At 41.7% G+C, this 22,835-nt stretch overlaps 2 protein-coding genes across 3 annotated transcripts in view; both read left to right on the forward strand.

Moving 5' to 3' along the window:
* The window catches only part of LOC149162618 (DNA ligase 4-like), a 387,402-nt gene that overhangs the window by 332,154 nt on the left and 32,413 nt on the right, over positions 1-22,835 (forward strand). The window lies entirely within an intron of this gene.
* Positions 18,814-19,656, forward strand: LOC149162621 (uncharacterized). The gene is made up of 2 exons (XM_089435749.1): positions 18,814-19,275; positions 19,397-19,656. Exons 1-2 carry the CDS (start codon positions 18,817-18,819, stop codon positions 19,598-19,600), a joined length of 663 nt encoding a protein of 220 aa, XP_089291875.1. The 5' UTR covers positions 18,814-18,816; the 3' UTR covers positions 19,601-19,656.

The raw sequence follows: 22,835 nt of genomic DNA on the forward strand, positions 1-22,835 counted from the left end.
CTCACCCATAGGCATTACCAATCAAAAAAAAATTACAAACATGAAAAAAATTAAAATAAAAAAAAAGAAACAAAAAAAATACATGGAAAACATTCTAACTAGGTTCATAAAGTCTCCCTGAAGCTTAGTATGATCGGTGAAGCCTCCTTTAGCCTCCTCCAACAGCCCCTTCATGCTCTTTTAGCTTCACTCTCACTCACACAAATTAGCCAAACACTCAAATGACAAGTGAATGAGAAATAGAAGGGAGAGAGGTGCTTATAAAGTTTTTTTTTTTTTCCCCTCCAATTTCCCTTTTCCTCCACCTCATCTCCAAAAAAGAAAAAAAAATTTTAAAAATCCAAATTTTTGGACAGTTTAAATGTTTTGCTGCCTGAAGGGTCTTATAGGGGTCCGATAGGGGTCTTGTATTAGACCCGCGGGTCTTATAAGGGTAAAAGGGTCTAGTACTAAACCCGAGGGGTAAGGGTAAAGACCGAGGACTTGATGAAGTTTACTTGTTCGCCCTTATGACCTGTTCTTACCCGTGGCTTTTATAGGGGTGGTGCTTCACTAGTATTTTCCTTGATGTTTGGAAGATTGCAGCAACAGACTGTTGCAATCATGATTCAATCTGGTCAGCACATTGGCCCAACACTCCTTTACAAAGTGTTGTCGTCCACCATTGTTTGCTTGCTACTTCTGCAAGTCTGGTTAGGGCAGAAGAAGAAACCCCTTTAACTTTTCACGTTGTCTGCCAACTAAGCCCTTCAAGGGCTGCAGTCCACCTAGGAGAGTCTCTCCTAATCCACGCTGCTTCCTATGATCAATGTATACTGCAATGTTGCCTTGGGACAACCTTAACTACTTGCTATGGCTTGCAACCTAGCAAAGCAGCCAGCTGTAGCTTCAGATTCTAAATGAATCCTTAACTCATGCCTAGTCATAACCTCTGTCACCTACAACAATTCATGCCTCCTTCAAGCTACGGATTAGACCCTCCTTGGCTGTGGATAGACCACTTTTGGACAACGTCTAAAATCCTCTTGTCTGCGGCTAGGTGACCTTGCTTTTGCTGTAGATAAGGGCTATACTTTATAGCGTATGGGAGCTTCCCTTAACAGCATATTATGGCTCCCTTTGAACAATGTATTAAGGGCCTTCAAGGACTGTGTAATAGCTGTGTTTGAAACCTCCTTTCTCTGCGGAATTGAGTCTCTTCTAGACTGTGTATGGGAGCCAACCCTATGACTGCGGCTAGGGCTTCCACTGACTGCGGTTAGGGCACATTAAGACAACGAATTGAACCTCTTCTTGCTGCATATAAAACCCTCCTTAAACTGCGGCTAGGACACCCTTAAACGTTGCGGATATGGTGCTTTCTTAACTGTAAGTAGGGCTTCTTTATGACAACGTTTAGGGCTTCTGTAGGCAGCATATAAGTCCTCCTTTGACTGCGTCCTAGTCTCTTTCAGAATTGCGGATTAGGGCATGGCAGATCCCCTTCAACTGTGTCTAGATGATCCTCCCTTGACTGCGGCCAGACTGCTGCTAGGGCTTCTACCTTTTAGATCTGCGACTAGGGATAGATCTCCTCTAGGACAGCGTACTCTCTTAGAGACTTCTCCTTCCACCAAAACCCAAACAAGTGGAGAGAGAGGGACCACAAGAGATGTGTGTGTAAAATGACTTGCAAGCCACCTCTATTTATAATAAAACGTTGAGGATAAGTTGGGGTAATTTGGTTGTTGGCCGACCTTGACGAATTGTCACATAACACAAATAAATTCATATCTCCATGAATACATGTCAGAATCAGATGATCTTTAGGTCAATCCTACATCTCTCGATGAAAGGAATCCAAGAAAAATATCAGCTGCCATAAATGAGATGACCCACATGGAGTTTGGCCCTAGTTGCCAATTTTAACAAATATTAATGGGTATTAATAAAGATAAGGGTGAAAAACTTCTAAGAGATGAGGATCAAGTCTATCTTAATTTTAGCCATTGATTGGAGACTTAATCTCGGCCGTTGATTCATCAGCAGGAAAAGTATAAGAGAAGGCTTGAGGATCATTTCGAGAGACACCGACAAATACTCAGTATCTCAAGGAAAATCGATTCTCAAGAGAAGGAGATCGATTTCAGAAGGAGAGTTGCAAGGTGGAGGAAGAGGAGGGCATCGGTAGTAATCCATGACTGAGGAGGAGGTGATGCAGGGACAATGAGAGACAACGCAGAGAGGTGTAGTCTAGAGGAGAGACGTAGCTCTCACGCAGGCTGACGCAGAGGGACGCAGAGCCACACTAAGTGATGCAGGAGTGAGAGAAGGGTCTCCAAAGTGTCAGAAAGTTAGAAAGGGAAAGTCTCAGGTGTTTTTTTTAGTTTCTCTATAAAATCATTCCTTGTAAAAGTGATTGTTGTTGAAGATTAATCAAACCCTCATCTGTTGCATCTGTTTTCCTGCATTGGATTTTTCCAGAGACGATTGGCCAAAAACAACTGCGTTGATGTGATTAGTTCTTGTGCATGTATTTTCTCTGTATTTATGTGATAACGGCAGTACAATTTATTTTAATATTTGTTGAAGGGATTTCGTAAATAACTTATTGTGAAGAATAAGTAGGTGAAATAAATCAGTTGTTGCAGTAAAATTTCAGTTTAGAAATTTTCACATGGTATGAGAGCAGAGATCTAGCAACAAGAGAGAAAAACCGACTATATGGGTTAAGAGCATGATGCAGAAGCATCAACGCAAAGGGACTCATGCAGATTTCCAGAATAATGCACAAGGGACATGGACCACGATTATTCTATGTTATCTTCCAGATTGGAAGAAGAAGTCGCTTACCTAGCAAGCTCTGCCTCCTCTGAGGTTTGGTATATAGACAATGGAGCTTCTTGGCATATGACAGGCATTCGAGAATGTTTTTCAGATTATCAAGAGAGAATGAATTTTCAGATCACTATGGGAAATAAGGCAAAGTGTACCCCAATAGGAAGAGTTATTGTAGTCTTTCAAACCAAAGCATGAGAGTGGCTTCATGCAACCAATGTGCTGCATGTGCCAAGATTGGGGATGAACTTACTCTCCATATCTCAACTTCAAAACAAGGGCTATGACGTTTTCTTCATTAAGGAGAAAGTATATGTCAAACACCCGAGTTGGAAAATGAAGACTCAGATTGGAATTAGAAGTAACAGGCTGTACAGGTTATAGCTAGAATCACCAATGGCATTGATAGGCAGCAATGGAGACAAAGATTTGAATGAACTATGGCATAGAAGGATGGCACACTTACACCATGGGGCTTCGAGAATTCTCAGGAAAACAGTATCAGGAGTTCCAGAACTAAGTACTGAATGAGATGATGTATGCACAGGGTACGCTCTAGGCATGTATGCCAAAGCAACGTTTTCCAGAAGTAACAATAGAGCTAAGAGTGTGCTAGGGTTGATACACTCAGACATCTGCGGACCAATGTCCACAAAAGCTCTTAGTGGTGCTGAATACTTCGTCACCTTCATCGATGACCATTCCAGGAAGACTTGGATCTACTTTCTGAAAACCAAGGATGAGGTTTTTGGTCTATTCAAAAAGTTCAAGGCTCTAGTGGAGAATCTAGCAAGAAAGAAGATAAAAGTGTTGCGCTCAGACAATGGTGGAGAGTCGAGACTATGTTGACAAGGACTTCACCAATTTTTGTGCTAAGGAAGGCATCAAAAGAGAGTGTACAACTCCCTACAATCCGGAGCAGAAAGGAAAAACAGGACTATTGTGGAAGCAGCTAGGGCAATGTTGTATGATCAAGATATGCCCAAATTTTTGTGGGCAGAAGCATGCAGCATGGCAGTTTATGTCCAGAATAGGACTCCTCATAGGGCATTGGGCAAAATCACTCCAGAAAGGGTCTTCACCAGGAAGACACCTGAAGTTAGTCATTTTAGGATATTTGGGAGTTTAGCGTATTGTCGTATACTCGAAGAAAAGAGAAAGAAACTAGATCAAACTATTGAGAAAGGATATCTTGTGGGATATAGCGAGAATGCTAAGGCATATAGAGTCTATCTTCTAGGGAGTAGGAAGGTAGTGGTTCGGCGGGATGTAAAGTTCATGGAAGACAGAACTTTTAGGAAATCTCAAGAAATGCCTTTTGAGGAGCAGTCAAAAGATGAACCGTTGGTCCAACCACTTTGACCAGCAGAAACTAGTACCAGAAATTCTCCTGAAGACAAAGCTTCAAAACAGGAGGAATCTTAGGAAGAGGAAGAACTAATGAATGTGCCCACTACCAATGGAAGAACGAGTCGAGAACTCCGACAGATTCTACAGGATGCAGAGGACTTCATTGGTGTACCCAGGAATAATAAAAGGGAGTGAAGACACCCGGATAGATATCAGGCCCTAGTGGCTCAGGTTGGGGAACCTTCTAGTTTTCAGGTGGTCGTTCAACATCAGGTATGGGTAGATGTTATGGTGGAGGAATACAGTTCTATAATGGTCAATGATGTCTGGGAAGTGGTAGCTAGGCCTCAGGACAGTTCAGTGGTAGGTTCGAGATGGATCTACAAGGTCAAATATGATGCAGACGGTAGTGTGGAGAAATACAAAGCCAGGTTTGTGGCTAAGGGGTATACTCAGAAGAAATGGATAGACTACGAAGAAACCTTCGCCCCAGTAGCCAGGTATACTTCTATTACAACTGTGATATCTCTTGCAACACAGATGGGGTGGGAGATTCACCAGATGGATGTCAAGACGACATTCTTGAACGAGTTTATAGAAGAGGAAGTACACATTGAACAGCTAGAGGGTTTTGAGACACATGAGAAGAAATCTCATGTATGTAAATTAAAGAAGGCCTTGTAGGGGCTTATCAGGCACCTAGAGCATGGTACAATGGAATTGATGGATACTTGCAGAAGATGGGGTTCGTCAAGAGTGATGCAAACCCCAATCTCTACTATCTTGTCGTAGAGAATAAGCCTCTAATCCTAGTGTTATATGTGATGATCATCGAGGCTCATCAAAGACTGCAAGAAGAACCTAGCCATAGAATTCGACATGAAGGATTTGGGACAGATGCATTATTTCTTGGGGTTGGAGGTTTGGCAGCAGAAGGGTGAGATCTTCTTTGGACAAAGGAGATATGCTACATAAATCTTGAAGAGATTCAGGATGCAGGATTATAGACGTATGGCTACTCCAGTGATCACCAACTGGAAGAATATTGGTGTATCAGAAGATAAAGACGTTGATCCCACCTTGTATAGGCAGCTTATAGGGTCCCTGATGTATCTGGTCAATACCAGGCCAGACATTTGTTATGTTGTCAACACCGTCAGTCAATTCATGATGGAACCCAAGAGGGCGCACGAGGCAACAACCAAACATGTTCTCAGATATATTCAAGGAACAATCGAGCATGGACTGTTGTACACCCAAGGCAATGACATCATGCTGAGTGGGTTAATTGACGCAAATTGGGCTGGAAATTCAGTAGATCGGAAAAGTACAATTGGGTGTTGTTTCAACATTGGATCAGGAATGACCAACTGGTGTAGCGGGAAACAAAAGTTTGGGGCACTGAGCTCAGCTGAAGCAGAATATATGGCAGCTAGCACAACTTCGTGCGAAGCCATATGGCTTAGGAAATTGCTTGTGAATCTATTCAGGAGAAGGATGGAAGCGACTAAGATTTTGTGTGATAATCAAATTTGCATCAAGCTCTTTGATAATCCGATATTTCATGGTCAGTCGAAGCACATTGATATCAGGTGTCACTTTGTTAGAGACTGTGTCCAACGAGGAGCAGTACAGTTCAGGTACACTCCTATAGGAGAAAAGGTGGCAGACATCCTCACCAAGGCTCTAGGAAGAACAAAGTTTGTTTATTTCAGGGAGAAGATGGGAATGTTGAAGAATCCATTTCAGTAGCAGAAATGGATAAGTGTCGAAGTTGCAGTGCAGTGGTTAGCAGTGGCAGTGCTATGGGTAGCATGATGCAACATATTGAGAGGGAGCTGTAGTGATAGTGGCAGTGTCATGGGCAACAGTACAAGACGCAACAGTGCAGGGGATGTAAGGTAGCAGGCCAAGCATTAGCACAGGTACCGATGCCGAAGATCAGTGTGATGTTTCTATGGTGAAGCATTACTAGAGCACATTCCTTGCTAAGAGGGAATGTTGATTTTTGGTAGCATTGGATGTGCTCTAGCCATGAAAATTGGTGGAGAGGCCAAGGCACATGAGATCTCCAAGACCCAGAAATCGTTTGGAGAAATTCCACCCCGATGAAGAGTTATTAAAATAATTAATATTTTTAATGGGTTCCTAAGTCTAAGCTTATGAAAATAAAAATATTAATGGGTATTAATAAAGATAAGGGTGAGAAACTTCTAAGAGACGATGATCAATTCTATCTTAATCTTAGTCATTAATTAGAAACTTAATCTCGACTGTTGATTCATCAACAAGAAAAGTATAAGAGAAGACTTGAGGATCATTTGGAGAGACACTGATAGATACTCAGTATCCCAAGGAAAATCGATTCTCAAGAGAAGGAGATCGATTTTAGAGGGAGAGTTGCAGGGTGGAGGAAGAGGAGGGTATCAACAGCAATTCGTGACTGAGGATGAGGTGACGCAGGGATAGTGAGAGACAGCGCAGAGAGAGACGCAGTCTAGAGGATAGACGTAGCCCTCATGCAGACTGACATAGAGGGACGCAAAGCCACTGAGAGCCATGCAGAATGACATAGGAGTGAGAGAAGGGTCTCCAAAGTGTCAAAAAGTCAGAAAGGGAAATTCTTAGGTGTTTTCTTTCAGTTTCTCTATCAAATCATTCCTTGTAAAAGCGATTATTACTGAAGATTAATAAAACTCTCATTTGCTGCACTGGTTTTCCCGCTTTGGGTTTTTCTGGGACAATTGTCCAAAAACAACTGCGTTGATGTGATTGGTTCTTGTGCATGTATTTTCTTTGTATTTATGTGATAATTGCAGTAGAATTTATTTTAATATTTGTTGAAGGGATTTCGTAATTAACTTATTGTGAAGAATAAGTAGGTGAAATAAATCAGTTGCTGTAGTAAAATTTCAATCTATAAATTTTCACATTGTTCTGAAGATAAATAGTAGTATTGCAGGCCTTAGCCCACAAAAACAAAGGCAACCCCTGATCATGAATCATCGCTCTAGCAACCCCAACAATAGCTCTGTTCTTCCTTTCAGACACCCCATTCTGCTGGGGGTTGTAAGGAACCGTGAACTCTCTCCTAATGCCCTCCTGTGCACAGAAGTCAAAAAACCCACCATTGGTGTACTCACCACCATTGTCTGACCTCAAGACCTGAATCTTCCTACTTGTCTGCTTTTCCACAAGAGCTTTGAAATCTTTAAAGCGACTGAAGACCTCACCCTTGGTCTTTAGGAAATATATCCAAGTCCTCCTAGAGTAGTCATCAATGAATATAACATAATACTCATAACCACCCAAAGACACATGAGACATACAGCCACTAACATCAGTATGAATCAAGTCTAGTATACCTGTAGATCTATTGTCGCTCGCTGGGAATGGTAACTTGGTGTACTTTTCCAAAGCACACCCTCAACAGACCTCATAATGCTCGACACTAAAATCGAGAACTCCAGTAGTGACCTCCCTCAGTACTCTCAAAGCTCCATGATGCATATGCACCATCCTCCAGTGCCATAACTTGCACAAGTCTCTACTGTTGGTGGTAGTAGTGTGAGTGCTACCAGATGTGCTACTCACCAATGCTCCTGCCGATTGAAAACTGAACCTGTATAGTTTCCCAGAGCGGACTCCAATCACTTTGGTCGAAGTGATGGAAGCTCCCCTGGGATACATCAATACCTTCCCTCCTGAGAAAGTGACATCAAACCCCTTCTCCTCCATAGCAGACACTAAAATCAAGTTCTTCTTCATCCCCGGAACATACAAAACATCCATGACCTTCAAAGGAGGCAAAGACTCCCTCTCAAAGGTCACAGTCCCCACACCAACAGCTCTCATAGTGCGGTCATCTCCTAGTACAATCTGAATATCAAGTGCCCTCTCTGCAAGCTCTGAAAAGAATTCCCACACACCTACCATGTGGCAGGAAGCCCCACTGTCTATGTAGTATGTACCACACATCAAATGATGTACTCCTACTGGATGTGGAATAATAAATGCAAAGTCATGGTCAAATTGTGAAGCAAATTGCTCCACCTTTGCTGAAGCTGCAGTACCCTTCTTCCCCTTGTTCTTCCTCTCAGGACACGTAGCAACATAGTGTCCCATTTGACTTTGGACATATCTGTATCTTTCTTCTTCTTCTCCTTTCCCTTAGCCCCATTTGATGAAGCCCCTTTCATGGCCTTCCCTTTGTTCTTCCCCCTGGCCGTCAAGGCTACATCCTCCTCATTTGGTATCTCCACCCCACCACTGCCAGTCTTACGTATCTCATGCTGCACACAATCATCTTAGAATCTATCCCAATTGGGAAGATTCTCCCTAGAGGTAACAACATCTCCAAAGACATCCCAAGACTTAGGAAGTCCCGCTGCAGCTATCCTGACTAACTTTGTGGGTGCAATTGCCTCACCAATAGCAGTCAAATCATCACATACTTGTTTGACCCTGCCAAGATAATGAACTACATTTTCGGTCTTTGTCATCCTGATGTTATTGAATTGTTCTTTGAGTACCATCTTCCGGCTCTCATTGGTACTCTGATAGAGAGTGGTTAGAGCTGTCCACATTCAATATGCATATGTGTTTCCTCTCACCTAAGGAACCACATGATCCTTCAGACTGTCCATCAAAATCCTTTTTGCCTTCCCATCATTTTTAGTGAATTCAGCAAGTTCATCTGCAACAGTAGGAGGTATAACCACTTTCCGCACTATGTCCCAAACTGTTGCATCCTCAAACACTGTCTGAATTCTATCCTTCCAAATGGCATAGTTGGATATCCCATCCAGTCTGTCCTCTATCCTTAAGAACATGGCCATCACTGCTGTCCAAAATTTACAAAACCAAGAAAATGGAGAAATGAACTTTCCAGCACACCTTGTTGTCCCAAAAGTTCACTTTGTGTGAAATTTCACCTTGTTGTCCCAAAATATCAGTTTGCCACTATTTGTTGTCCCAAATTGTCGGTTGTGCAAACTGCAATTTTCAGCCTGTAGCTCTGATACCATGTTGAAATTTGATGACTAAAAAAAAGTTTCCTGCAATCCCAACCCGGTTTTAATTTCACCTTATCACTCCCATTTAGTTAAATGCCCTTTCCCATAAACATACATTCAACATATAGAATTCTGGAAATGAAATTTTCAGATTAAAACAATGGGATTGTCAGCACATGCTGAAAATAAATATGGACATAACCAAACCAGCAACACACATAAAAATACACATAGATTTTTGGTCAACTTAGACCCAGGCAAAACCCTTTCAATCTTCTCCAAGGAAAACCTGTTAGAGAGCTCTTCAAATTTATTTATCTTTCAAGTTCAGGAAAAACACAATTGCAAACAAAACAAAACGGCAAAATACAACTTATTTCTTCAGCCCAAAACTCCTTGAAAACTGTGCCCACTTTGCCTTGATTTTTGTGCCCACTAGAAGCTGAAAATATGTACTGTACAGATACGGCGTGCAACTCACAGCAGTCAATGTCGTTCGTATTGTACCTTCTGCTGTCTTCTATGCCTTGATTTCCATGCCTAGCTTTGCCGAGAAATCACTCCTTCAGCTCGCTGCAACAAATTTCTCCTTCATAACTTTTCTCCAGCTCTAAGCCTCCTTTCTCTAGTCTTCTCATGAAGAATGAATGCAGTCTCTCTTTTCTTTTCCTTAAATGACTTTTGGGCAACCCTAAGATCTACTGGCTCAGATTCATTTAGATCAAGGGATGAGAATAAATGTGCATTTAATTCTCACTTTCTATTTTTTTTAACTGACCCATTAAATAAAATACCCACATTGTATTTTATGTCTAAAGTCACTTTTCACTTTATAATTTAAAATTGGCTTTACCACTTATAAAGTCACTTTCACTTTATAAAGTCACACTTAGGAAAAGAATTATTTTGGACACTTTTCCCTAGGTAGAGACTAACCCATGGGAAACCATTTGTCCAAGGTACATTAAAAATCAACATCGTGATGCATTTTGATATCTGGAGCTAAATTGTTTGTGCTTGGATCTATTCTTTGGATCAATGGATGGAATCTTTTGCATGTTATCTTGTAAGTGTACTTGTTGAATATTTATTTTTTCTACATGTCTAATGTATGGAATGATGTTGAATCTAGGTCTTGCTATTATGCCCTAATTTATTGAAAACTTGTTGAATGCTATCTAGGTGATCTATTGCATGCATTACTCATAAAGAAACATGTGAATGAATGTCCTAGTGGTGAACTTTGATTAAGCTCTCCCATGAAAATTACATTATCCTTTGCATAGATAGTTGCTAGAGTGTTGGTGCTAGGGCATCGATATTTAGGCCTCCTTATGTAAACCTTTGGTTGATATAACACATCATAGACTCCATAATCCGAAGGAACAAGGCACTGGCCTATTTTGTTGGTGATCAAAGTCTTACTTTATCCATAAATTCTTCTCTCTCTAATTTAGCCCCTTTATGGTCAAGCTCACTAACTAGGGCTTGGTGTGAATCCTTTTTTTTTGGTAAGTAAGAAACGAGCCTTCTATTAAACAAAAAAGTTACATAATGTACAGGAAACCCTAAAAGATAGGCAGCAAGGAAGCAAAGCCTCCAAGCCAAAGAAGCAACAACTAGAACCTCTCAAACCACAGAAAGGAGCGCGGAGAACACAAAAGAGCGAAACCCCAGCTTCATAAAAGGCCACACGACAACCCCAGAAAGGAAGGGTAGTAAGAACGAGGGGAAGCGGCGTGTCAGACCCATCGAGGGACCCACCGTTAAAAAACCATAAGAAAACTGCACGATGAATCCTGACCGTTGAGAGTGGCGGCCCGATCCTATGCCCCTTGACAATATTGCACAGCCGAGATGCTCGAGAGATACCGCGCGATGAGAGCGGTATTTCTCTCTCATCTCGAAGCCACATGCCACGACCTGAGTGGAATCACATGCCCCAGCCACGAAACCGGAAACCACCGAGAGCCTGCGCGATAAACTGGAGACCACCCATAGCCTGCGCGTCAGACCAAAAACCGCTTTCGACCCTTGACCATGGATAGAGGTTGTTCAAACCCATGCCCCTCGACGAAAGAGTGGAACTCTCTCTTCTCTCTGCTCCCCGAGTCACCACCAGGGTGGAAGCGCCCGCCCCAACCACAAAGCCTGGAACAACCCCGAGCCTGCGTGATGAACCAGAAACTACCCAAAGATTATTATCCAAGTAATCCTTCCAGTCAATCTGCTTTCGGCCTGACCAAGCTGTCCACAAGGAGTCTCCATTAGAGACCCGCTAAGCAAAAGAGCCAATGGTGCCAAAGCTCGAGTCCAAACCTGCATCTATTAACCCTTTGAACAAAATGCAAAGTCAAATTAGGCGATGTGCTCACCGCCTCTGTCTCCCGTGTCAGCCCTTTTCATCCATGAACCCCAGTCTGCATTAGCCAGAGTTACGCAGTCCTTCGCAGATTCCCTTCAGGCAGTAAATCCCATGGAAGCCGCGAATCCCTGTCTCCATTGGTTACGCCCTCATTGGCTAACCTATCTGCAAGCATATTCGCCTTCCTCCTGACATGGACAATTCTTATAGTTTGAAGGATGCGAAAGTGAGATTGGATACAGTAAAACACTTGCAGCAGCTTCCAGTGCCTCGACACTTTGTTAGGCGAGGTCCCATTTTGAATCTTCTTGACTGCTTTGATGACCAACTCCGAATCGGCTTCAATTATGACATTCTGTAAATTTGTTTCCATTAGAACCTCCATACATTGATCAAGAGCCAAAAGCTCAGCCATGTTATTGGTACCCTTTTCCAGGTGGCCATGGAAAATGAAATTTATTAGCCCCTTAGAGTCCCTTATTGGCTTTGAAGAAGCCTTGTGGAGGATTGCCCTTGGAAGCACCATCGATATTGGCTTTGAAGAAGCCCTGTGGAGGGGGCTGCCAGCCCCCATCCCCAGTGCTAATTTTGCTTATATCCTTCTTAGTCCCATGAGGGTCGAGGGACTGGAGATCCAGATTGGTGAGAATGTGCACTTCATGAGGAAGAGGAGGATTCGAGGGGTTTGTGCTCAGCGTGCTCCTAAACGTTTCCTTGAGATGTTTCAAAATCTGATTGATGATAAGCAGGGGTTCTTTGGCTTTATCTCTAAAGATCCGGATATTCCGTTCTTTCCAAATGTTCCAGATGACAAAGCCTGGCACCAGAATCCAGGCATTGTTGATAATCTCATTGTCTGAGAAGTTCTTTCTCCAGTTCGTTAAAGTATTGGATATAATAGAGTTCAGGCTTCTGTGATCCATATCAAGTTAAGAAAGATTCTTCGGCGAAAATCACATGGAATATCATTTGTCGACGCGTTTCGAACCAACTAGTGTGGTTCATCGTCAGGACAAGTTGAAGAAACAGATCCAGCTGAGCATGATAAATAGTCTGAGCAGAGTCTCCAACGGCTAAATTAACGGCTAATTTTGACCTTAGGACCCAGGTCAAATTCTTATTTACTAATTTAATGATATTATTATAATTATTATTATTATTATCTTTCTTATGGAAATAAGTTAAATTAGGTAAAAAGGTTGGTTTTAAAAGGGAATCTATTTATTTATTTAAATTAAAAAATATATATATATTTTAGGTTATAAAGGTAGGATTTAGATAATTTATTTATTTATTTATTTTTTATTCAAATTATTAAATAATTATTATTGGTATTCTACATATATATATATATATATATATATATATTTTAACTAAAATCATAAGTTGACTAGTATTTTTATTCAATAATAATTCAATGGTTAGTTTATTTTTAGTTAAAATAAAAATAAAATAATGTTAAGGTTAAAGATGTAATTATTTATTTATCTAACTTATTTATTATATAAATATATATATTCTATAATTAAAGTTAAAATATTCGGTTATTAAGGTGAAAGTTAGGATTAATGGTTAGATTAAAAAGATAATTTATTTACTTATTTAAATAATTATTATTAAAATTATATATATATATACCTATATATATATAATTAATCATAGGTTGAGAAAGTAATTAAATAATTTATTTATTAATAATCAAATATATATATATATATAATTTAAAAATAATATTTAGGACCAATCCCTTAGAATATATATAAAAATAATTTTTAAGGGGTATTAAGTTCAAAAAATATAAGTTAAATATAATTTAAAAGGAATTTTCGTTAAATAAGGGCCAAATAGTATTGGATATGCTGAGCCTATCCCTATCAGTGTGTCTGAAGCTGGAAGCTACCCAATCCCAAATTCTAGCAGAATAAGAACAAAGATTTAGAAGGTGATCGATCGTTTCCTCCTACAAGCCACATAGGTAACATTTGGAGGGACCAATGAAACCTTTCTTGAGATGGTTATCCCAAGTGAGAATTTTCTTTTGATGAACTAGCTAGATAAAAAGTTTGACTTTCATCCACTGTGGAGAATGCCATAGTTCCTGCCAAACTTTCTTATCATTCACAGAGTTATAACCTATGATTACCTGTTTGGATTCTTTGAGATTATAGTTGCCTTCATTATTCTTTCCCCATCTAAGTTGGTCCGAGGAGGAGACCAAAATTCTTCTCTGCTCTAAATTCTTGGCTAGAACCTCCGCCATGGCCTTCAAAGGGTTCTCCCCATTATAACCTAGGTTCTTCCATTTCCTCCATTTTTCCTTATCTCTCCCCTGATCCCATAAATCTTTTACTAGTGAGAGCCCTTTGTTGTCTGTAGCCCTCTTGAGAGCTGCCAGTTCATCCCTGATTATGATAGGTTCCTGTTGCCAGCTATCCTCCCAGAAGCGGGCCTGGTCCCGTGCTCTAATTTCCCAAAAGCAGTGTTGCTGAATGATGCTTTTGTTCTCCCAAGCAAGGTTCCAGATGTGTGAACCTTTGATTTGTCCTGTCATTCTAATATGGTCCTATTCTTGCCAATGCCTGGCATATTTTTGTGTCCAAAGCTTGGCCCAAGGTGCACTTGGCTCCTTGATCTAGTGCCACTAGAGCTTGGCCCCCGAAGCTTGACTTAGAATGTCAGGATCCTCCAAACCCAAACCACCATGGTTTTTGGGCTTGCAGAGCTTATCCCAGGCTACAAGAGCCCATTTATTTTTCTTTTCCCCTCTGCCCCACAGGAAGTTTCTCTGAATGCTTCTTATTTGCTGCTTGATGCCTTGAGGAACTGGGAAAGCTGCAAACATAAAGATGGGAATGGCCTGCAAAACTGCCTGAGTGAGCACTAGTTGCCCTGTGAGGTTTAAAGCACGACAAGTCCAATTGCTGATCTTGTCTTGAAGTTTGTTTAAAATCAGTTCCCATATTTGCTTACATAAAGGTTTGTCTGTAAGAGGTATGCCCAGATATTTGGAGGGCAACTGTTCCCTTTGAAAACCAAGAACTCTAGCGATGTTTTTTTGAATAGCAATATTAGTGTTAAAGAAGAAAACTTTGGACTTGTTTTGGCTAACCTCAGTGCCTGCTACCATAGTAAAGTTGTTTAAGATCTCTTTGATTGCCCTCGCCTCCCTAACTGTGGGAACACCCTGTAGCATAGTATCATCCACGAATTGTTGATGAGTGTTAGCCTCTCCATCCGGGTAAGCTTGATCCCCTGAATTCTACCTTAATCATTTGCCGATTTGATTGCCCTGCCCAGTCCTTCCATCATGAGGACAAAGAGGAAAGGAGAAAGCGGATCACCCTGACGGAGCCCTCTAGAGGGTGTGAAAGTATTAGAGGGAGCTCCATTAAGCAGAATGGAGAAACTGGTTGTGGTGACAAGCGCCATGATCCATCTTATCCAATTTTGGTCGAAGCCATAGGCTTTCAGAATAACTCTTATGTAAGACCAGTTGAGTTTGTCATAGGCCTTTGCTAGGTCCAGTTGAATGATCATACCTGCTTGCTTATTGCTTTTGAGAGAGTGAACCACCTCATGTGCTTGGATGATGTTGTTAAGAATGTGTCTTCCTTCCACATACCCTGTTTGCTCTTCAGAGATGAGTGAAGGTAGTAGAGGCTTGAGTCTGTTTGCTATCACTTTGGAGATGATTTTGTACACCACATTGCACAAGGCAATGGGTCTGAATCCCTCCAGAGTAATAGTATTCTCCTTTTTGGGGATTAAAGCTATAAAGGTCACATTTAGAGCTTTCAACACCTTTTTGTGTTGTCTTGAGTCCTCCACCACCTCAAGGATGTCCTGCTTGACTATGTCCCAACAGGCTTTGAAGAAATCAACATTGAAACCATCCGGGCCTGGTGCTTTTCCACTCTGCATTTCCTTGATCACCTCACTGACCTCCTCTTCCGAGACTGGCCTGTTGAGATTATGGTTGTCCTCCCTTGTGACCAACTTGGGGATGTGCTTAGTGATTCTTTCAATGAACCTAGTTCTGTCTTCCATTGGCTCCTTGGCAATGTCAGAGAAGTGTTGTACTAGGATTGTCTCCATATCCTTGTGGGCTATGAGCTCAATTCCTTGAGAATCATTTAGCTTTGTGATTTTGTTATGTGCCCTATGGGCCATAGTGGATTTGTGGAAGAACTTGGTATTCCTTTCTCCCTCTTTGAGCCATTGGATCCTGGATTTTTGTTTCCAAAAAGTTTCCTCTTGTAGGCAGCGCTCTTCCCATTCTTTCTGCAAAGAATCGGTTAGGTTCTATCTTTCCTCATTGAAGCCCTCTGTGATGTTGATTTGATTGATTTCCTGGAGTTTCTGTTCCGAATTCTTTCTGGATTTGATGATGTCCCCAAATTCTTTTTTGTTCCATTCCTTGAGTTTGGATTTGATGTGTTTCAGTCTCTGCTGGAGCATATACATCTTGGTTCCCTGAATATTCAAATCCTCTTTCCACCAGGTGTCGATGTGACTGGTGAAGTTGGGGTGAGAGAGCCAGGCATTTTCGAATCTAAACAGCCTATTCCTCGAAGTGCCCATAAAGGAGGCCTCTAGTTGTATAGGCTAGTGATCCGAGCCTCCAAAGGGCAGAATGGATGCAGTGATCGCTGATCCTGTGAGAATGAGATCCTCAGAAACGATAAACCTGTCCAGTTTTGATGCCATTTGCGAAATTCCTCCTCTTTTATTGTTCCAAGTGAAGGTTCCATTTATAGTCTCTGTGTCCACCAGTCCCATGTTCATGAGGAATTCTTGAAAGGCCTCAAAGCAGTGTTGCAGGAAGCGCCCCCCCCCCCCCCCCGCTCCGAAGCTCGGAAGCGTGCCCCGTACGGAAGCACCTTCCGAAGCGCGCTTCGGAAATTAGGAAGCATGATTCCTAAAAAAAATTGCGCTTCCTGGTTTTTTCGAAGCGCCAGCTCCGAAGCGCGCTTTGTACGGCGCTTCGGGCCGTCGAAGCGCCACGCTTCGGAGCAGGAAGCGTGCGCTTCACGCATGCTTCCGTACGCTTCGGCGGAAAGGGGCGCGCCCAAGAGAAAAACAAATTTTTTTTTTTTATTTTTTTTTAAAGTTAAGTTAACTAAAGCTTAAGGGAGTGGGTTAGGGTGAGGTTAGGGTGAGTTTAAGGTGAGGAATGAAAAGAATAAAGCCCCCATTCATTCCTCATTTTCTCACTTTGAGTTTATGAGAGTTGGAGAAGAGAAGAGAGGAGAGGAGAAGAGAAGAGAGGAAAGGAGAGGAGAAGAGAGGAGAGCTTGGAGGAGTGAAGAAGGAGGAGCTAGGAGAAGGAGGAGGAGCTTGGAGCAAGAGCTTGGAGGACTTCATCTACAAGAGCTAAAGAGGTAAGTTCAAACCCCAAACTCCCTTGTTTTTTCGAAAAAAAATTTGTATTTTTCTCCTCCCTCTCCTACTCTTTCCCATTGTTTCTACTTGCTCCTTTATTTACAGGTTGCCGTTGTCCACCACCTATATCCATATTCCAAGATGGTGTTCTTTTCGCTTCTATGTATCATTCCACTCTTGGTTTTAATGATGGCAAGGGTGAGGAATAGAAGGGAAGTAACAGAAGAGGACATTGGTGATGGTCCTAATAGTAGTGACCCAATGTATGATGAGGAGGAAGGGTTTGAAGAGGAAGGGGATGAACTTGAAGGGGACACTGAAACACAAGATGGAAAAGCTACATCAACACCCTTGTGGAACTATGTGACCAAACTTGATGGGGGAAAGGGTGGTGGATCTTACAAATTTGTGTGCCCTCATGGTTGTCATGGAGGAAAACCATATTGTGGTTCATATACCCGTCTGAGGAGGCATCTTTGTGGGGTGCTGGACAGTGATGAAAAAAAGGGTTCTGTGGGGGTACAAATTTGCCCAAACATTTCAACTGAAGAAATAAGAAAATACATCCAAATAGAGATGGCTGCACAACAAAAAAACAAGAAACAAAAAACTCATTCTGAATCAAGTGCAACCTCTAAATTTGGTAGTTGCTCATCTCCTCATGGTACTTCTGCAAGCTCTGGAGGTAGAAGAACAATAGGGGATTTCCTTAATGTTGCTGGGAGGGATGATGTGGATGGAAAGATAGTCCGTTTTCTTTGTGCTTGCGGTGTACCATTCAATGTGCTTCACTCTCCCTATTGGCATGACATGGTAAAGGCCATCAATGAAGCCCCAAAAGGATACAAGGCCCCCAACTATGAGAAAGCTAGAACAGTGTTATTAGAAAGAGAAAAAGCTAAGGTTCAAAGAGCTTTGACACGTTTTACAAATGAGTGGGTAGATTCTGGGGTATCCATTGTATCAGATGGGTGGACAAATATTAGAAACCAACATTTGATAAATGTTCTTGGTGTTTCTTCTAGTGGTGCAGTATTTATTGCATGTCATGACTCCTCCTCCATCACTGCAACTGCACAAAACATTGCAGATCTCCTATTGAAATCAATCAAAGATGTTGGTCAGAATAATGTGGTTCAAGTGATCACAGATAATGCAGCAAATTGTAAGGCAGCAGGAAAAATTATTGAGCGTACTCATCCACACATCTTTTGGTCTGGGTGCCTGGTTCACACATTGAACCTTTTGATGCATGATATTGTGAAACACAAAGAATGTGGGTGGATTGCTGAGGTTTACAGGAAAGGGAAGCAACTCATTAAATTCATCACAGGGCATACAAGGGTAAACTACTTCTATGGCACTTACTCCAAGTTGCAATTGCTTAAAATTGCAAAGACAAGATTTGCTAGTTATTACCTCACCTTTAGGCGGCTAGTGAAGGTGAGACAAGCTTTAACTAATCTGGTGTGTGCTGAAACATGGGATGAAATTAACACTGACACAGATGGTGCTAATGCAGTCAAGGACACTGTTCTTGACAGTTACTTTTGGTCACAGGTTAAATATGTTTTGCAATTCACCAAACCAATTTATTACATGATCAAGTTTGCAGATTCAGATCGACCAGTAATTGGGGAGGTGTATGAGCAAATGGATAGCATGTTGGGGCAGATTAAAGACATTGTTGAGCCTAGAGATACCACCTTGTACAATTATATTCGTGTAGAGGTGCAAAACCGATGGGAAATGCTAAATATTCCATTGCATGCATTAGCATATGTTTCGACACCTAAATACTATCATCCATCATGGCTTTCAACACCAGCACCTGGGGGGGGAAGCAGGAGAAAACCACACCAAGATCAAGGGGTTCACCAAAAATATATGGCTGCATTGAGTAAATTAATCCCTGATGAGGAGGACGCTGCATTGGTACGGAGACAGGTGAGCAACTATACGCTCAACACTGGTCCATTTGGGAGCATGCATGCAATTAAAGATCGAGAGACTTTTTCTGCTCTTGAGTGGTGGAACATGCATGGAGGGGGTACTCCACTTCTACAGAGTTTGGCATTGTGGGTGCTATCACAGGTGGTAAACACTTCTTCTGCAGAGAGGTGTTGGAGCTCTTATTCTTTCATCCACAGTGTTAAAAGGAACAGGTTGAGTTTAGACCGGGCAGAGAGCTTGGTTTATGTTCATTACAACTTGCGATTGTTGTCCCATTACTGTGAAGATGCAAAGTCTAATAAAGACTTGTTGATTTGGGACAAGAATCCAGAGGAGCCCAATTTGGAGGATGGAGTGTTGCGACTAGAGCAATTAGAGGATGCTCTTTTCCAGGTATGTCCATTGTGGTATTAATTTTCCAATTTTCCCTTATAAAGCATTTCTCTAATTCATGTTTTTAATTTTTTTGTTAACTAGTGTTTTTTTTTTGCATGAATTTTTTGAGCGATTCTAGGATGATGATGACCGTGTTGATATGCCACCACCCCCACCCCCATCTGGTCCCTTGGTTCCTAGGTTCCATGGTTCAACATCAACAGCAGGGGGTTCTTCTTCATCAGTTTCAGTGCCACGACTTACACAGGCACCATCTTCTTCATTGCCACCACGTGGAGGCCCGCCACCACGTTCTATTCGTGGTGGAAGGAGGAGAGATTAGTAGATATATTCACAATCTACTACTTTTTGTCATAGATTACTCATTAGACTTGTAGACTTGTGAATTTGAATTTTGAACCATTTTGGCTTGGCGGTGACCAAGTGACATATTTTGTAAACATTATTATTTGAATTTTGGACATGACAAATGTTGACAGTTGCTCACTTGCTAGATAAATCATAATATGCTCTATGTTTTATGTTTTATAATATGCTTAAATGTTTTATGTTTTATAATATGCTTAAAAATTTGATGTATGTTTGTAATAGCTAGAATATAGATGATTGTTGTACATACTAGTAACTACAATGGAATCATGGATGCCATATCTATCTTGATTTATGCAAAAATATGCATGTTTTCATGTCTTCTACAATTAATTTGGTATTTGGGATGTTTGTTTTGAGTATAAATGCAAAAAAATATAAAAAAATATATATATATAGCAGACGCTTCCGCGGACGCTTCACTTCCTAGATTTTTGGAAAATGACGCTTCCGCGCTTCCGCTTCGCTCCCGCTTCGTGCAACATTGCCTCAAAGTCCCTACCAAGTTGTCTCGTGCCTCCTTTTTTTTCCGAAAGAGATCTTATCATATTGAAATCCCCTGCTAGTATCCAGGGTATGTTGGGGTGACGAGCTCTGAGCTCCTCCAAGGAGGTGAGAAGCTTGAGCTTATCTACTTGCTGTTGAGGGCCATATACATTGGTTATCATGTAAGTCTCCTTGTCACCTACAGGACTACAAACCAGAGAAAGGTAGTTCCTGGATGCTTCTGCATCCAGGATTCCCAATTTATGAGGATCCCACAACGTAAGAATCCCTCCTGCAGAGTTGTTAGCTTTAACCTCCAAATACTCATACTTGATTAACCATTTACTGTGAATTTCTCTTATTTTCTCCATTGAACATTTTGTCTCCTAAATAAATGCCATGTCTAGTTTTACTTCTTTTATTCTATTACTCAAGTTTCTCTGTTTCCTTCTACTGCCTAAACCTCTAATATTCCAGGTTGTAAGCTTCATTAAGAAAGATTGGTAAAGGAGTAGCTGGTAAGATCTTTCATCTTACCTGAGTTAATCAATAGTTTCCCGCATTCTGTAAGCAGTACATTCTGTCTTTTCCTTCCTCTTTTCCTGCCTGATTTTTTTGGAGATAATGTCTGTTGATTCTCCATCATCTTGATCCCACTTTGTTCTTGACTTTCATGGTGTCTTTTGACCCCATTTCCCTTTGCTTGTGCCCTCCAGAGATAGAGTTGTTGGACTCAGTCATAGTCTTCTTTGGGTAATGAGTCTACTCCTTTGTTCTTTCCTTGTTCCAGAAATTGTTCTAGATCTAGGTTTTCCCTATCTAGAATCTCCTGCAGCTCATGATCCTCTGTGCCTACCTCACTTGGGGTCATTTCTTGGTCCTTGCTGATTTCCATGCAGTTTTGTGTCTCCTTTGTCTGCTGGTTATTTGCTGGGATGTAATCCATGTCAACTTCCATGTCCTGCCCCTTGGGGACGTTCTCATTGACCCGCGCTATCTCCATGTTCTCCTCCATATCCTCTAGGATTTTGAAACTATTATGTTTTGTTTGTCTGTCGTCACTCATTTTCTTGTGTGATCTTTTACCCCCTTTCCCTTTACTCCCAACCTTGGTAAAGCCCTCATGGTCTTTGTCCACAGAGGTTTTCCAGTTGCTTTCTACCTTGTTTGTGGGACAATCTCTGAATATATGTCCATGTTCATGACATTTGTAGCATCTGAATGGTATATGCTCATAGTCTACCATTTGCACCCATTCCTCATCATAAACTTCTAAGATTATTGCTTCCGGAAGAGCTCCAGACAGATCCATTTCCACACATATTCGAGCGAAGGAGGTATATTTACCCTTGAGAGTTGCCTCAGATATTTTCAGGAAATGCCCCAGCTTGTTGCCGATAGTTTTCAACAATTTTGGTTGCCAGTAGTCCAGAGGTAGTGAGTAAAGTCTGATCCACACTGGTACAGATGTGAATGTTTCGCGTTCCGGAACGAAGTTCATCGTCCATGGGCGCATGTAGAGTCCTGCCGCTGCGAAGAAGTAAGGTCCTCCTTCAAACACTCTATATTTGTCCTCTAGGCTCGTAAACACCACTATGAAGAATCCCTTAGATCCTAGATGCAAATGTATTTCTCCCCTAGGCTTCCAATGGCTCCTGATCCATATGTGTAGAGCTTTCTCCGTTGGCCATAACCCCATGAACTTGCAGATGATTGCATGTTCTTTCATATGGTCCCTGTGCACTTGAATCTCTAGATCATTTAGTATGACCCTAGGGATGGTGCTCGACTTGGGTTTACAGACTCCCGTAGTTTTTGCATGAGGCATTTGCCTACTACTACCTTCCTTCTCCCTTTCTTGATTCGCAGTCCATTGTTTTTCTTCTTGATCTTGGATCTCCTTGCTTCCCTCTGTTTCCTTACCTCTTGCTTCTGATCTTTTCTCCAATGGAGTTCGGAACAGCTTCCCTCCCTCCTCCTTGCCGCCCTCCGTGACGGCTTGCCTGTAGGAGGGAGCGGCGCTCCCCCCTGCACGACCCGCCATGAAACCCTGAAACCAGACTTAGCGCCAAACTACAACCTATCTGACGTTTTCGTCCAGCACCGCTCACATTCCTCGACTTGGTGTGAATCCTTAGGCAAGGAGTGCTTTTAACATTGAAGAGCCTAAACATAAAGAGTGTATTTTCCACAAAATTTCTTCTTTTGGTGTGCATCCACTTCAATTTTTTCCATAAATTTTATTTCTTTAGTTGTTTTCCCTAAGGGAAAACCCTAGTTTGGTGTTGCTTCAATTTAGGGGCTTGTGTGAGGATTTCATGTGCTTGAATCTTGCTGACGTATACCTTTGGAAACACTCTCTCCTTACCTTGACCGTTGGCCACCCCAACTCTCAACTTATTAATCAAGCCCTAGGTCTCGTGCCTTCCAATCTGGGTCTCCACCAAGATAGCAAATTGCTTCATATTGAAGCCTTGAACCTAAATTGTGCCTTTCTTGTAGAAGACCTCGTTGAGTCACCTTGCACCTCTATCCTAAAATACACATTAGGTGACCTTCTCATAAGCTGGGACTCCTCCCATCTATGAAAATTTGTAAAGAGCAGTGTTTTGGTTGTGGTGACAGTGGTCCACTACCCTATTGTTGTCACTTGGTCTAGTTTTGGCCTTGTAGGTACCCCTCTCCAAGGCCTGCTAGATTTT

The sequence above is a fragment of the Pinus tabuliformis genome, chromosome 5_2 (genome assembly GCF_031772625.1).
Source record: "Pinus tabuliformis cultivar Carrire ecotype Pingquan chromosome 5_2, CPIR1, whole genome shotgun sequence".
Taxonomy (NCBI): Eukaryota; Viridiplantae; Streptophyta; class Pinopsida; order Pinales; family Pinaceae; genus Pinus; species Pinus tabuliformis.